This window comes from Schistocerca nitens, unplaced genomic scaffold, assembly GCF_023898315.1.
Source record: "Schistocerca nitens isolate TAMUIC-IGC-003100 unplaced genomic scaffold, iqSchNite1.1 HiC_scaffold_377, whole genome shotgun sequence".
Taxonomy (NCBI): Eukaryota; Metazoa; Arthropoda; class Insecta; order Orthoptera; family Acrididae; genus Schistocerca; species Schistocerca nitens.
The window spans coordinates 1,912,374-1,928,315 of record NW_026045911.1 but is presented as its reverse complement, the minus strand read 5'-3'; the positions used below and the strand labels follow the sequence as shown (position 1 = coordinate 1,928,315).

At 42.7% G+C, this 15,942-nt stretch overlaps 1 protein-coding gene across 1 annotated transcript in view; it reads right to left on the bottom strand.

The window, feature by feature from the left end:
- Window positions 1-5,820: 5,820 nt before the first annotated feature.
- The window catches only part of LOC126229656 (aminopeptidase N-like), a 137,894-nt gene continuing 127,772 nt past the window's right edge, over window positions 5,821-15,942 (bottom strand). The window contains exon 14 of the mRNA XM_049942379.1: window positions 5,821-5,968. Coding sequence (XP_049798336.1) covers window positions 5,821-5,968 — 148 coding nt within the window. The remainder of the gene's footprint in view (window positions 5,969-15,942) is intronic.

Sequence of the window (15,942 nt, the reverse complement as noted above, 5' to 3'; positions counted from 1 at the left end):
GCCCCTATCTCGCACCGTCGGATTTCCATATGTTTGGCCCAATGAAGGACGCAATCCGTGGGACGCACTACGCGGATGAGGAAGAAGTTATTGATGCAGTACGACGTTGGCTCCGACATCGACCAGTGGAATGGTACCGTGCAGGCATACAGGCCCTCATTTCAAGGTGGCGTAAGGCCGTAGTATTGAATGGAGATTACGTTGAAAAATAGTGTTGTGTAGCTAAAAGATTGGGGAATAACCTGGTGTATTTCAATGCTGAATAAAACAACCCCTGTTTCAGAAAAAAAATGTGTTGCATTATTTATTGAACTGCCCTCGTACTTTTGTCCTAGGAGAGGTTTTAGCGAGGTATTGGTGTGGCACAAAATATTCATTATACAACGTTCATTTACACTGAAGAGGCAAAGAAACTGGTACAACTGCCTGATATCGTGTAGGACCCCCGCGAGTACGCAGAAGAGCAGCAAAACGACGTGACATAGACTCGACTAATGTCTAAATAGTGCTGGACGGAACTGATACCATGAATCGTGTAGGGCTGTGCATAAACCCGTAAGAGTACGAGGGAGTGGAGGATTCTTCTGAAGAGCACGTTGCAAGGCATCCCAGTATGCTCAATAACTTTCATGTCTAAGGAGTTTGGTGGCCAGAGGAAGTGTTTAAACTCAGAAAAATGTTCCTGGAGCCACGCTGTAGCAATTCTGCACGTGTGGAGTGTCGCGTTGTCCTGCTGTAATTGCCCGAGTACGTCGAAAGGCACAATGGACATGAATAGACTCAGGTGATCAGACAGGTTTCTTACGTACATGTCACCTGTCAGAGTCGTCTCTAGACGTATCAGGGGTCTCATATCACTCCAACTGCACCTGCCCACCATTACAGAGCTTCCGCCAGCTTGAACAGTCCACCGCAAGATCCACGGATTCATGAGGCTGTCTCCATACCCGTACACGTCCATCCGCTCGATACAATTTGAAACCAGACACGTCCGTCCAGGTGTCATGTTTCCAGTCATCAAGAGTCCAATGTCGGTGCTGTAGGGCCCAGGCGAGGCGTAAAGCTTCGTATCGTGCAGTGATTAAGGGTACACGTGTGGGACTTCCGCTCCTAAAGCCCATATCGATGATGTTTCGTTGAATGGTTCGCATGCTGACACTTGTTGATGGCCCAGAATAGAAATCTGCAGAGTTTTGCAGAAGGGTTGCACTTCTGTCATATTGAACGATTCTCTTCAGTCGTCGTTGCTACAGTTGTTGCAGGATCTTTTTCCGGCCGCAGCGATGTCGGAGATTTGATGTTTTACCGGATTCCTGATATTCACGGTACACTCGTGAAATGGTCGTTCGGGAAAATCCCCACTACCTCGGAGATGCTGTGTCCCATCGCTCGTGCGCCGACTGTAAAACCACGTTCAAACTTACTTAAATCTTGATAACCTGCCATTGTAGCAGCAGTAACCGATCTGAAAACTGTGCCAGGCGCTTGTTGTCTTACAGGGTGTTTCAAAAATGACCGGTATATTTGAAACGGCAATAAAAACTAAACGAGCAGCGATAGAAATACACCGTTTGTTGCAATATGCTTGGGACAACAGTACATTTTCAGGCAGAAAAACTTTCGAAATTACAGTAGTTTCAATTTTCAACAACAGATGGCGCTGCGGTCTGGGAAACACTATAGTACGATATTTTCCACATATCCACCATGCGTAGCAATAATATGGCGTAGTCTCTGAATGAAATTACCCGAAACCTTTGACAACGTGTCTGGCGGAATGGCTTCACATGCAGATGAGATGTACTGCTTCAGCTGTTCAATTGTTTCTGGATTCTGGCGGTACACCTGGTCTTTCAAGTGTCCCCACAGAAAGAAGTCACAGGGGTTCATGTCTGGTGAATAGGGAGGCCAATCCACGCCGCCTCCTGTATGTTTCGGATAGCCCAAAGCAATCACACGATCATCGAAATATTCATTCAGGAAATTAAAGACGTCGGCCGTGCGATGTGGCCGGGCACCATCTTGCATAAACCACGAGGTGTTCGCAGTGTCGTCTAAGGCAGTTTGTACCGCCACAAATTCACGAAGAATGTCCAGATAGCGTGATGCAGTAATCGTTTCGGATCTGAAAAATGGGCCAATGATTCCTTTGGAAGAAATTGCGGCCCAGACCAGTACTTTTTGAGGATGCAGGGACGATGGGACTGCAACATGGAGCTTTTCGGTTCCCCATATGCGCCAGTTCTGTTTATTGACGAAGCCGTCCAGGTAAAAATAAGCTTCGTCAGTAAACCAAATGCTGCCCACATGCATATCGCCGTCATCAATCCTGTGCACTATATCGTTAGCGAATGTCTCTCGTGCAGCAATGGTAGCGGCACTGAGGGGTTGCCGCGTTTGAATTTTGTATGGATAGAGGTGTAAACTCTGGCGCATGAGACGATACGTGGACGTTGGCGTCATTTGGACCGCAGCTGCAACACGGCGAACGGAAACCCGAGGCCGCTGTCGGATCACCTGCTGCACTAGCTGCGCGTTGCCCTCTGTGGTTGCCGTACGCGGTCGCCCTACCTTTCCAGCACGTTCATCCGTCACGTTCCCAGTCCGTTGAAATTTTGCAAACAGATCCTTTATTGTATCGCTTTTCGGTCCTTTGGTTACATTAAACCTCCGTTGAAAACTTCGTCTTGTTGCAACAACACTGTGTTCTAGGCGGTGGAATTCCAACACCAGACAAATCCTCTGTTCTAAGGAATAAACCATGTTGTCTACAGCACACTTGCACGTTGTGAACAGCACACGCTTACAGCAGAAAGACGACGTACAGAATGGCGCACCCACAGACTGCGTTGTCTTCTATATCTTTCACATCACTTGCAGCGCCATCTGTTGTTGAAAATTGTAACTACTGTAATTTCGAAAGTTTGTCCGCCTGAAAATGTACTGTTGTCCCAAGCATATTGCAACAAACTGTGTATTTCTATCGCTGCTCGTTTAGGTTTTATTGCCGTTTCAAATATACCGGTCATTTTTGAAACACCCTGTATATAGGCGTTGCCGACCGCAGCGCCATATTCTGCCTGTTTACATATCTCTTTGTTTGAATACGCATGCCTATACCAGTTTCTTTGGCCCTTCAGTGTGTTGTATTGGCGGTTGTATAATCTTACATTCAGTGCAAAGCAAACATGTCCCCGTATGTTATGAGTCACGTCTAAAATATAATTCGGTGTAGATGGAAGATAATGCCGTTCCCTCATTTATTAACTGGATTTGTACAAATAGGCCTCGTTTAAAGTTTGAAGGAGCACAGCTCTTCCAGTTTAGTGCTGTCAAAACTATCCTACCGTTAGATGTAGTGTATCAATAAAAACAAACACGTGGGCCACGGACCTTGTAGAGGTGGGTGGTTTGAGTCCCCTCCTGATACGGATGGCCGTGCAGCAAGTGTAATCACAGTGAAAGGGTGTCTGCAGACAAAAATGTTGTTAATGAAGAGCGGCAGTAGCTTTTCAATAGTTACGGGGGCAACAGTCTGAATGATTGACGCATGTGATCTTGTAGCATCAGCCAAGATACCCTTGCTGTGTCGGTGCTACGAACGGCTGAAAGCAAGGGATGCCGCTCTACTGTATTTAGATAATGATGTCATCTTCCCCGGTAAAATATTCCAAAGACAGAATAGTCCCCGACTCGGATCTCCGGACGCTCACTGTTCAGGGGGATGTTGTTATTAGAAAAGACAAAGCGGGCATTTTATGGGTCAGAGAGTGGAATATTATATCCCGAAATCGGGCAGGTAGGTTTGAAAATTTAAAAAGGAAATGCATAGGTTGAAGTTAGATGTAGCGGGAAATAGTAAAGTTCTGTGGCAGGAGGAACAGGACTCATTGTCAGGTGAGTACAGCTTTATGAAAGCAAAGTCATGTAGGGTTAATGCAGGAGTGGGTCTAATAAGGAACAAGAAAATAGGAGTGCGGATAACCTATTATGAACAGTTTAGAGAACGCATTATCGTGGTCAAGACAGACACGTAGCCAACACCCAACACAGCTACCATGAATATTTTTTTGTCTGTGATATCTTTTCGCCCAGTTAACATGTTCCACTTCACGAAGTTTTTCGTGGAAAGTATATACAGGATATGGAGTGTATACAGGATATGGAATTAATTGAAATGGCGCAACCGTAGTTTTGTGCCTTCTGTTTGGTTCACCGATGTGACCACATAGGGTTCTGGAACATATAGACATACACTGTGCTCGAACATTATGAATTATGTCGAAGAAAACGATTTATTGACAAATAGTCGATACTGATTCAGAAAACATCGTTCTTGTGAAACACAACTAGCTCTTTATTCTCAGGAAGTAGAAAGTGCAATGCAAGAGGGGACGTCAAATTGATTCCATATTTTCAGATTCCTCACAAGCGACTTCTAATCAAGTTGCGTGCATATTGAGCATCGTCTCAGTTGTGTGACTGGATTCGTGGTTTCCTGTCAGAAAGGTCACAGTTCGAAATTACTGACGGGAAGTCATCGAGTAAAACAGAAGTAATATCTGGCGTTTCTCGAGGAAGTGTTATGCGCACACTGCAGTCCCTGATCCACATAAATGATTTAGGAGACAACGTGAGCAGCATTTTTAGATTGCTTGCATATGATGCTGTCATTTACCGTCTTGTAAAGTCATCAGATGATGCAAATCAACTGCAAAATGATTTAGGCAAGATATCTGTATGGTGCAAAACTGACAACTGACTATAAATAATGAAAAGTGTGAAGTCATCCACATTAGTACTAAAATGTATCCTCTAAATTTCGGTTACACGATAAATCACACATATGTAAAGGCTGTAAATTCAGTAAAATACTTTGGGATTAGAATTACGAATAACTAAAATTTTAACGACCAGATAGATAATGTTGTTGACAAAGTAAAGCCCAGACAGCGATTTATTGGCAGAGCACATAGAAAATGTAACAGGTATACTACACAGACTGCTTACACTACGCTTGTCCGTCTTCTTTGGAATATCGCTGTAGAGTATGGGGTTTGCATCAGATAGCACATCGAAAAAGGCCAAAGAAGTGCAGGTCGTTTTGTTTTATCGCGAAATATTTGAGTGAAATTTCAACCATCAAATTTCTCCTCAAACTATGAAAATATCTGAAATATTTTACTGGCGCCCACCTACACAGGGAGAAATGATCACCATCACAAAATAAGAGAAACAGAGCTCGCATGGAAAGATTTAAGTGTTCGTATTCCCTGCTCTGCTCGAGAGTAGAACGGTAGAAAAATGGCTTGAAGGTGATTCGATGAACCCTCTGCCAGGCATTTAACTGTGAACTGCAGAGTATTATATAGATCTAGAGATGTAGATGTATTCCTAACTTCAAGCAAATACCAGACGTGTCGTCGTCACACAAACAAAAGTGTATAACACTATGGAAAATTCTCGGCAGTAACATTTTTATTCAAATAGAAGTAATAGCTCGCTTGACAGCTTGGTTACTGTGTGGCAGATGGGCATTATAAAAAGAACTTCAAAGAAACAGTGATCCTAGCGGAGAGCATAAGCAAGAGGCATACAGAGCCTCGCACATCACGAACTTTACTCTGTATACACATAAACTGATACTCTAACACATTTTCTAGGTTTTCATATCATTTGACCTGTTCCAGAACGAAACAACATATTTGCCAAACATATGAACGAACGATGACACGCTACTGTTTACTTATCCAGGTGAGCCTTAGTTTTTGAGATTTTGTAAACATACACTATGCTCCCTGACGGGGAAAGCAGCGGTACTCACCAAGTGAGGATATGCGCGCTGTGGCTGAGAAACTGGAGGGCCGTGGGTATGCCCTGCTTCTGCTGGAGAAGTCCCTCCAGCAGGCGCAGCAGGTGTTCTCTCCGGAACCCACCCTGGGCTCCAGCCGCAGTCAACTCCAGCATCCTGCACACAGGAATCTGTCATCTATTCTGTAGACTGAGCAGGCGACCCTTACAACTCAACCTTTTATACCACTGAGTTAATTCAATAAAACCAAGTTTTTAAATGCCCCTCTCCACGTGTTGCTTAATGAACTGAGATTACCATCACATAAGAGAATCTCGAACCATTCAGGACTGCTTAAAAGGAAAACAACCGGTGGCGCAACACTGTAACTGCGTATTTATCTCACACACGATGGTTAAGATGGATGAGTATCATGGGGGTGAAGGAGTCAAGGAAGTGCGCATAAGACTCAGCTATACAATGCGGGTTCTCTGCTTCAAAACATAAGGCTGCCGTCTAGTAATGGATGATGTAATTGTAATATTACATACTGCGTGTATCGTAATTTATTCTGAAGACCGACAGAGCTGAAATTATACGATAATATAAGCAAAATCGCTGTAGTAAACTTGAGTTCGTAAATGGGCCGTTTGTGAAGTAATTTCGAATGTGTGTTTACGGGTCGCCGCTGACTTCAGTACAAACTATCGTCCTACTTAGCATAAGTGTATTTCGAACGTACATTTTTCGAATAAATCCATTCTAATCCGACTCAAACCGAAAGCAGGGGAGGGTGGGGGGGGGGGGGAAGTAAGGGGGTAGAGAGGGTGGAGAAGGCATTTTTTATTTATGGGTTTTATATTTAATAGTTAGGCTGCTGTTAAAAACAGATACGATAATGTTGTAAACATCATTCTTCTCAGTTAGGATGGACTCACGTTGTTTCCTTTGGTGTTCGTGTATTTGGAATATTTCAAATGTGTCTAATTCTTTTTCGTTGTGTTTGGATATGTAGAAAACTGATGCTTATGTTATTAACAGGGTGTTTTGCTGCTGATATGTGGCGTTATTTCTTTCTTAGCACGATCATGTTTCCTTCAATCTGATGTCAAATGACCCATTTTCGTGAATTTGTCATATGTATGGGCGCGAAGAGTGGATGATAAGCAGTACAGACAAAAAGAACCGACTCTTTTAAAATATGATGCTACAGAACAATAGTGGCTAGATCAGATAACCAATGAAGGAGTACTGAATCGAATTGTGAAAATGCATTTTGAGATAGTATGAGCAGCTTATTCCATAGTGAAGTGGAGGGAACTTTGAGTCTGTGCGGAAGACATGTTTGTGAAGCGAGATAATGGTGTGAATTCACTAATGAAGCTCGAATGGATGTAGCTGTCAGGAGCCACGCGATGCATACGATAGAAGATCTTGGAAAGCTGCATCAAATGAAATTTAGATCTGAAGACCACAAACCAACATGTGCGATCAAGGATATTTTTTACATGATATTTCAAAGACACGGTATGTGAGTAGCACACTTGAAGTAGAAGAAATCCAACAAGAAACGCATTTATCGTATTAAATATTCAGAGGCACAAGCAGTCAAATCTACACCCCAGCGCTACTCGAAAGCTTCTGAGTAAGCGATTAAGACAATTAGCAAAACATATTGTCTGGAGTTACTTTTGGTATCAAAGTGAGAAAAAAGGCCGTATGAATATTACGAAAAAGTCTTCAGAATACGTTGGTTAGCGATTTCAACGTGGGGACTGAGTCAGTGGTATACGACGCATATTCTCTGCCCATTTTCAAGGTGGCACAATGATTAAGGCACTGTATCTGCATTCAGGAGTGTGTAATGAAACCGCTTTGTATCATTAAAAACCATACAGAAAAAAAACTAGCAGACACACATTTTCCAAGATGCTACTCCAGACGGGTGTAAAAATGAATGAGCGCAACGGAAAATAATAAACGCTAAAATGATGATTTGGCCCAGATCTTAGGATCTCTTAATGCTCTTTTTTACATATAAACTACAATCTAAACATAAATGAATGATGAAGGCAACTAATACTACTGAATGATAGACGTTGTTGTTCAATATATATTTATTATAGATTAAAATCAACTCTTTAAGTACAATTGTCTATATTTCCTAGCTAAAATTATTAATCAATTGCCCAACTCTGCCCCTTATTATGACTGCGCTCTCTAATATCACTAACGCGAAATGACTGACATCATCTACGTAGTAGAAGACGCTATTTTCAAAGAAGCCCTAATAAGCCGGAGCAATTTGCGATACCATCGTACGTACTGCGTCCAGAGCGTCGAAGTGATGATTCTCATACTCGTCAGCGACGATGGATGAACTCCAGCCACAAATAAACGCTTTCAGACACTAGGACGGCAGAAGGCGGTCCTCTGACTAATATACTCTAATACTGTCTTCTCCTCTCTGTGTTCTACAGACGAGAAGCGCGAACTCCCAGCCACAAGGACGGAGTTCAGATAACGTCTCAACGTAAGTATAGGCAGAAGAAGTGCTCTCATTTACTGAACGCTGCATATTCAACGACGATTTCCAACCCGGAGGTAAAGTCCAGAATCGTATAGGTTCGCAACAGTACAGTGCCTAACTGTTCTAACTATAAACTCTTCTGAGAGCAAAGACAGCAAGCCCGTCTGTACCAACAAAGCTAATATCGAGCGACCATCACACATGGACGCTCAGAAGGCAAGACCTCGTCTCTCCACTGCTGGCCTCCCAGCAAGGCTCAGCTCGTCACCATCATAATTCCGAAAACGAATCATATTCCCGAAACCACGGAGTGTTCTCCCTCTCTACAGAGTCTTCCTAACGCCGACCAACCATATTTTAGTCTTTTGTCGTCCAGCGCGGAAAGTTTGCGAGGGAAAACCTATACTCGTACGCTTCTGAGTAAAAATCCTTGGAAATAACCCAGCCTGCGTGGTTTCCAAGGTGCCACTTCTTCATTCCTCTCACCTGCGTCTAAGATTTGTTGAGTTCTCGATTATCGTTCCGGTCCTGTTACAATAGCGGCCGGCCGCCACCCTATTGTACTCCAGGGGCCCTATTCTGTATCGTTCATACCGATCGGTGTTGTAGGTTAGTCTCGGTAGTGACGTCATTTTCGGTTCTTTATCCAAAAATCCTATACAGTAAGCTTCTGAGACCTGTTACCGAACGGTCCTCCCACCGGTTTTACGACAATTGTACCGAGAGGTTTTGGATTTCGGTGTGGCCCTGTCAATCGGTGACCTGTGGTTTATGAACACCTATAATTTGTTATTTTAAACATATTTAGCGGTCTTAGCGCTGGATTTAGTGATTATGTTACTAAAGATTCACCAGAGGACGCATCCGGTTGGAACGTGAGTTCATATTAGACTATTTTCCTTTGTAAGAAACATGGTTATGTTAGATTGTTACTGTGAAAGATTACATCCAAAAAAACTTTTCGGTCAACATTCTCTCAGCATACATGTTATTTTTATGCAAATAAGAGTTTAAAGATCATTAAATATCAAGACGTCGGCTCTGCTTTCGTATATTACATGAGTGTGAACTGATGTTACTAGTGATTTTGTGTACTTTTTCCCACAAATGGTTTAGTTAGTAATTATCGACACGTGCTTACAACTTTCAAGTAACAATGGAAAGCAATTATGTGAAGCCTGACATTGGAAACCTTCCAAACTATCATGCATTTATGACTTACGCAGCACCGTTTGGCAACGAGCTCAGCCTACGTTCCTCTATGCAATAGTACAAGAATCGAGCAGCAGCTGTCAGTTGTTTGGCGTGGCCAAGTGGTTAGCGCTCAGGAGTGCAATACGAAAGGACATGGGTTCGCGCACGGATGGGTTCAAAGGTTTTTTTCTCATCTTCATAAATGCAACACGTTCTGAGACATTGTTATTCGTGTAAGTTAAGATTTTTCTGCAATATTCGTTATTACTTACACGTAAGAGCGCACTTCCTCAGTAATGATTTCGTGATTTCTGTGTGTTTAAAATACGAAATACGAAACTGCTGGAGATGAAATTGCTGTGAGCGAAACAACCGACAATGTCCTTTATTTTTTTCTTGTCATAAATAATTCAACTTTTTTTCCGAATATGTAGCGATTTCCGAGAACGCGGTTAGACAGGAATCTAAGAGCACAACTTAAATTGCTGGGAATGTATCTAGCAGCAGTCATCCTCATAATCTTACTTGTCACAAGTATTTATCTGCGATCGAATCCTCAACAACAGTAGACAGAGGTGAAAGATCACCGTAGTAATATTTTTAGACTGTAGCACCATATACGAAACATTTTCATTCATGAGATGCATGTTATAAACTTCGACGAACTGCAGGAAGCTCTCGAAAATGCGTTTTTTTTCAATTTTGGTTTTAAGACCCAAATCGTTGACGTATCATATATCATTTGGATCTCTAGGAGCGAGTTATAACCACATTCTGTTTATCTTCTTATTCTTTGAACTCTCATAATCAATTTTTCGGGTGTTTTTATAGATGTATTAGTACAATGTGGTACTACACACTATTCCTAACTGATTTTCCGAAACTTAAAATCCAAAACACGATGTCAGTGTGAATGAGAATAGGATGACATAATGCGGAATTTCTACAGTCTGCAGAACACAGTCAGATATGCTATCGTTATTATGCATGCATGGAAACATGCGGTCAGAGAAACTAAAAATTTCTATATATGCCTTACCACCTACTCTGCCAGCCCCGCTGCTTACCTAGTGGTAAGGCGTGCCGGTCCCCGGCACGAAGCCGCCGCGCGGCCTGGTGTCGAGGTCCGGTGTGCCGGTGAGCATGTGGATGGTTTTTAAGGCGGTCTTCCATCTGCCCCGGCGAATGCGGGCTGCTTCCCCTTATTCCAATTCAGTTACACTATGTCGGCGATTGCTTCCCAAACACTGTCTCCACGTACGCGTACACCATAATTACTCTACATGCATACATTTGGGGCTGAGGTGGAGCAGTGACGGGCGACTGGAAATCAGTTGGTGCACGGCCAAGAACGGGCTACTTTTTCCAATTTGGGGCGCCAACGTCTTGTGTCCCAGACATCAGTAACAGCCGACGCGTGACGTTCCCAGTATGTGAACACGGAGAACTCCATGGAGTATTAGGTGTCTTTTGCCGAATTCTGGATCAATCCAATTCTCTTAATCACACCTCATCCCGAAATAGTTCAGTTGATAGCCTCTCTCCTACCATTAACTTGATTTCCCATATAAAATCCTGGACTTCCAACTTAATGACAACCCATCCAAACACCTGCAAGGCACTAAGAATTGGCCGTCACATATAGCGTGTCATCCAAATCAAGTTCAAATACGACCACCTACACACTGCTTGGTGTATGCAAAAGCACTTACGAACGACTACAGTCACACAGTTACTGGTGTCCAAAACGCAACGGATCTTTGATACTGATGCGTGAACCTAGCGTCATTTCCTACAAGGGCAGCGACAGAACTGACATGCTTCACTGCACACCAACCCCTCCAGACCAGAGGATGGCGATTCCAGAGAGTGGAGGCAGAGAGAGACGTTTCTGCAGTTCAAGAGGAGCAGTACCTGTGTGCTGTAGTAGCTGACTGCCACATCTTGATCGTTCAGTGCTCCAATATAGTGTACCGTGTCGAGTACAAGCGATGTACCGGGCGTATTGGTTAATTTTATGCTCATAAAGTCAGTGGTTAAAGTGCAGTGTGTTCTGGTTGTTGTGTATTGGCGTGGTTAGTGTGCCAACGTGTCCTCTAAAGGCGATGGACATTCCGCTTTAGTCCATTACCTGCCGCGAGTGTGCCTCATCTGTACGTTTTATTGTAAGGAAGATGGTCTGTTTTCTTTTATTGCGCTCTGAGCATTTCCATTAAGGAAGTTACCTCATTATTTTTGCTCTGTGAGAGTGACTGATTTATGTGTTTTATTGTGCAGAAAAGATTGTGTTCAGATATATTATACATAATACTGTAGATCGTTGAAGCAGCTTGTCGTAGTGACTTGATAGTGATGGGTGAAGGTAGTAATATTATACCACTGTTTAGCTCATTGTTGTGTGGGTGATGTTAACTAAGTCTAAGAGCTGTCCTGTGGTTGGTTGTAGAAGGCATATATTTATAGGTTTTTCCTTCTGTGGTCAAGGACCATATATTATAATTATGACTGTTCTTGTTCTGTGTGTTGAGGCGAAGTTGATTTTAATTCTCTTTCACTAATTTCTGTTTCATTATGTTGAAATCATTTTGATTGTTTTTCTCTTGTTTGAGCTCTACTGTAGAGAACTACGCTAGGTTGCAAATTAATTTCCTTTTTTTATCGTTTTATTGCCATCAAATTAGTTATCAAACCTGCAAAGCCCCCAGCCTGAATCCAACTCCAGCAGAATTCTATGCCACAACTGGTAGCAGAGTGTGGTTGTGCATTGTGCCGACGTGGGGACGAAGCCTAGAAACATTAAACCATAGATAAAAGCCCGTGTCTTGCATTCCTATGTGCTGTTCCAGTCATGGCTTGCAGGGACGTGATGGGTGTGGCCAGACTTAATAACAAGGAGCTCTCTTATTAGGCGCCGGCCTGTGTGGCCGAGCGATTCTAGGCGCTTCAGTCTGGAACCGCGCGACCGCTACGGTCGCAGGTTCGAATCCTGCCTCGGGCATGGATGTGTGTGATGTCCTTAGGTTAGTTAGGTTTAAGTAATTCTAAGTTCTAGGGTATAACAATACATATGACCTATTAAGACATGAAGAAACTTTTGAAACTCTAAACAGACTGGCAGATGAGGTATCACGGAAAGTACTGACAGCATACTTGAGGGACTTTCACGACTAACGACAAATACCGAATGTGTCCAATTACCCTGATCCTATACCGCCTGTGCGTGGACAGGTCGACTTTTCAGTTGCAATCCGCGACGTGCAGGACTAGGGGGACCAGGGTACACTGATCAAGACTAAAGCACCGGAAATGACGTAGGTTAGTACAGTGGTTGTAGCTTTAGATATATATATTAAGTTAGGAACCTGCAGCGACAAACAATCTTGGCCTGCCCAGTGTCAGGGGCACGCTCATCGGGATTAGCTCGATGAGCAGGGCCTAAAGTAGTAGGTTCATATCTACGCTGACACTCCTGTAACGCTGCAGGCAGTTAGGAATTAATAAGTAGGAAGAAAACTAACAATTAGCAAGTAGAATAGATTAATAGCTGTAGTCTGCCTATTATCCTGTAGTATCCTGTCTGTAGCTCACAATAATAAACATAGTACCAATATAATAATAATAATAATAATAGCTGCTGAATATACGTATAACATTGTAGAACTGTTATGACCCACTAATCACTAAGGTGGTGGGTTCCTTTTGTATAAATATTATTATTGATGTTGAAATAATTTTTTTTTTTTAAGTTCTAGGGGACAGATGACCTCAAATGTTAAGTCCCATAGTGCTCAGAGACATTTGAACCATTTCTCTTATTAGGTGACAATGTGCAGCCAATTACTGGTGAGCACAGTAGCAGAGCTATGTCAGCAACTTCAGTAGGTTGTGGGGGCGTGTTGGTGCAGTTAATGGAGCGGCAGAACCAGGACATGAGTATGAGAAGTAAAACTAATTGGCCGACTCTCTTGTAGTTTGAATTAGTATTGCCAGCCTGGAATGTGCATCGTCTTCATAGTGCATACGTTACAAGCAAGGGCTGTGTATTATAGTGAAAGTAGGCTGTTTAGGTTTTTGTATTGGTAACGCCACCTCTGTATGAAAATCACTGGCTGTGCTGTGTGCAGTCTGTGGCTAGTTTGCATTGTTGTCTGCCATTGTAGTGTTGGGCAGCGGCAGCTGGATGTGAACAGCGCGTAGCGTTGCGCAGTTGGAGGTGAGCCGCCAGCAGTGGTGGATGTGGGGAGAGAGATGGCGGAGTTTTGAAATTTGTCATGAACTGCTACATATATTATGACTATTGAGGTAAATACATTGGTTGTTCTCTATCAAAATCTTGCATTTGCTAACTATGCCTATCAGTAGTTAGTGCCTTCAGTAGTTTGAATCTTTTCTATGATGAGGAACACTGTTATCCTCAAATATAATTTGCATTGATAATATGTTATTTACTTTGTAAAGATGCTTAGACATTATTTATTCTGTTTTGTTTTAATGCTCATGTGTGAAGTCGATGTTTCAATAATTATTCTGATCTTTTATGTATGTACTTATGTCATAATTCCTGTAACATTGATGTATATGTTTATTTCTATTCTGTTGTAAAGCCTGTACTACAAATGTTATCTGTATTGTTATGTTCTTTAATGATGTATTTTGTACCTTTGTAATTGTATTCTTATGTTGTAAATTTATAATTGTATAGACACCAGTTCTTCAAATTAAGTATCATTTCATTGCACACGTTTTTGTTGGTCATAATATATGCACAGTATGTGAGCAGTTAGGACTGTTAGTGTTTGCATGTGTGTTAATAATTCAGCAAGGGACTGGATAACAGCATTGCTGGTTCTAAGGACAATTCCAAAAACTTTGTGAGTGCACAAGTGGTGGTTATGGACTTGCTATATTATCCGCAAGCCTCTTCAATGGTGATTGTGCACCTGCACAGTCACAACAGATGGCTGCTGGCCATCTCTACGAGGACTACAGTGGGTCTGCATCTTTGATGACCCACCAATACCACAATCTCTACCAGGACTACAGTGGGTCTGCGCCTCTGGTGGCCCACCAATACCACAATCACTACCAGGACTACAGTGGGTCTGCGCCTCTGGTGGCCCACCAATACCACAATCTCTACCAGGACTACAGTGGGTCTACTCTGTGATGACCTACCTACCAATGTTCTTCAAAACGTCGACTGACTCTGCTGTGGGTTTACTCTGTTGTGGCCCATTACCTGTCTGCATGTCGAGTCAGCACTGTCTTTCCGTTGGAAGGACAACACTACTTCTTCAAGACTGCATGGAAATCCACTACGTCTGTGTGCATTGTTTTTTACTGCTCAGACTTTGAGAAAAACACTGCAATGTTACTGTGATGAATGATCAGGACTGTCTTTATGGACTGTGAGAAAATTTTAGCTTTTGACCAATATTGTATCAAGAAGTGTGTGCATTTGATATCTTTCTTACTGTAATTATGAAAAATTTTTTCAAATCTGTATTGGCCAGTGCCCAAAATAATTTGTAAAATTTTTTGTGGGGAGCATGGGGGCTATGTAAGTAGGCTGTTTAGGTTTTTGTATTGGTAACGCCACCTCTGTATGAAAATCACTGGCTGTGCTGTGTGCAGTCTGTGGCTAGTTTGCATTGTTGTCTGCCATTGTAGTGTTGGGCAGCGGCAGCTGGATGTGAACAGCGCGTAGCGTTGCGCAGTTGGAGGTGAGCCGCCAGCAGTGGTGGATGTGGGGAGAGAGATGGCGGAGTTTTGAAATTTGTCATGAACTGCTACATATATTATGACTATTGAGGTAAATACATTGTTTGTTCTCTATCAAAACCTTGCATTTGCTAACTATGCCTATCAGTAGCTAGTGACTTCAGTAGTTTGAATCTTTTATTTAGCTGGCAGTAGTGGCGCTCGCTGTATTGCAGTAGCTTGAGTAGCGAAGATTTTTGTGAGGTAAGTGATTTGTGAAAGGTATAGTTTAATGTTACTCAGGGCCATTCTTTCGCAGGGATCTTTGATAGTCAGATTGCGTTGCGCTAAAAATATTGTGTGTCAGTTTAAGCACAGTCGTGTATAATTTTTCTAAGGGGACGTTTCAATAGGAGTAGAATTAATGATCTGTTAGTAGTAGCTGACGAAGAGACTAGGCATGAGCTGGATGAGTTACACAGGAGGTCGGCCAGGCTAGATGTAATAAATGGTGATTTGTGAACAGCAGTCTCTGTGCAAGGTAGTCAGACGAATTAAAACTTAGTAGTGGAAGATGAGGAGTGCAACAGAATAAGACAGCTGCTGGAAAGAGAGGGTAAATCATGTAAAATACATTTTGCTAGGATTCCCACCCATTACCAGCACCGAGCGAGGTGGCGCAGTGGTTAGACACTGGACTCGCATTCGGGAGGACGACGGTTCAATC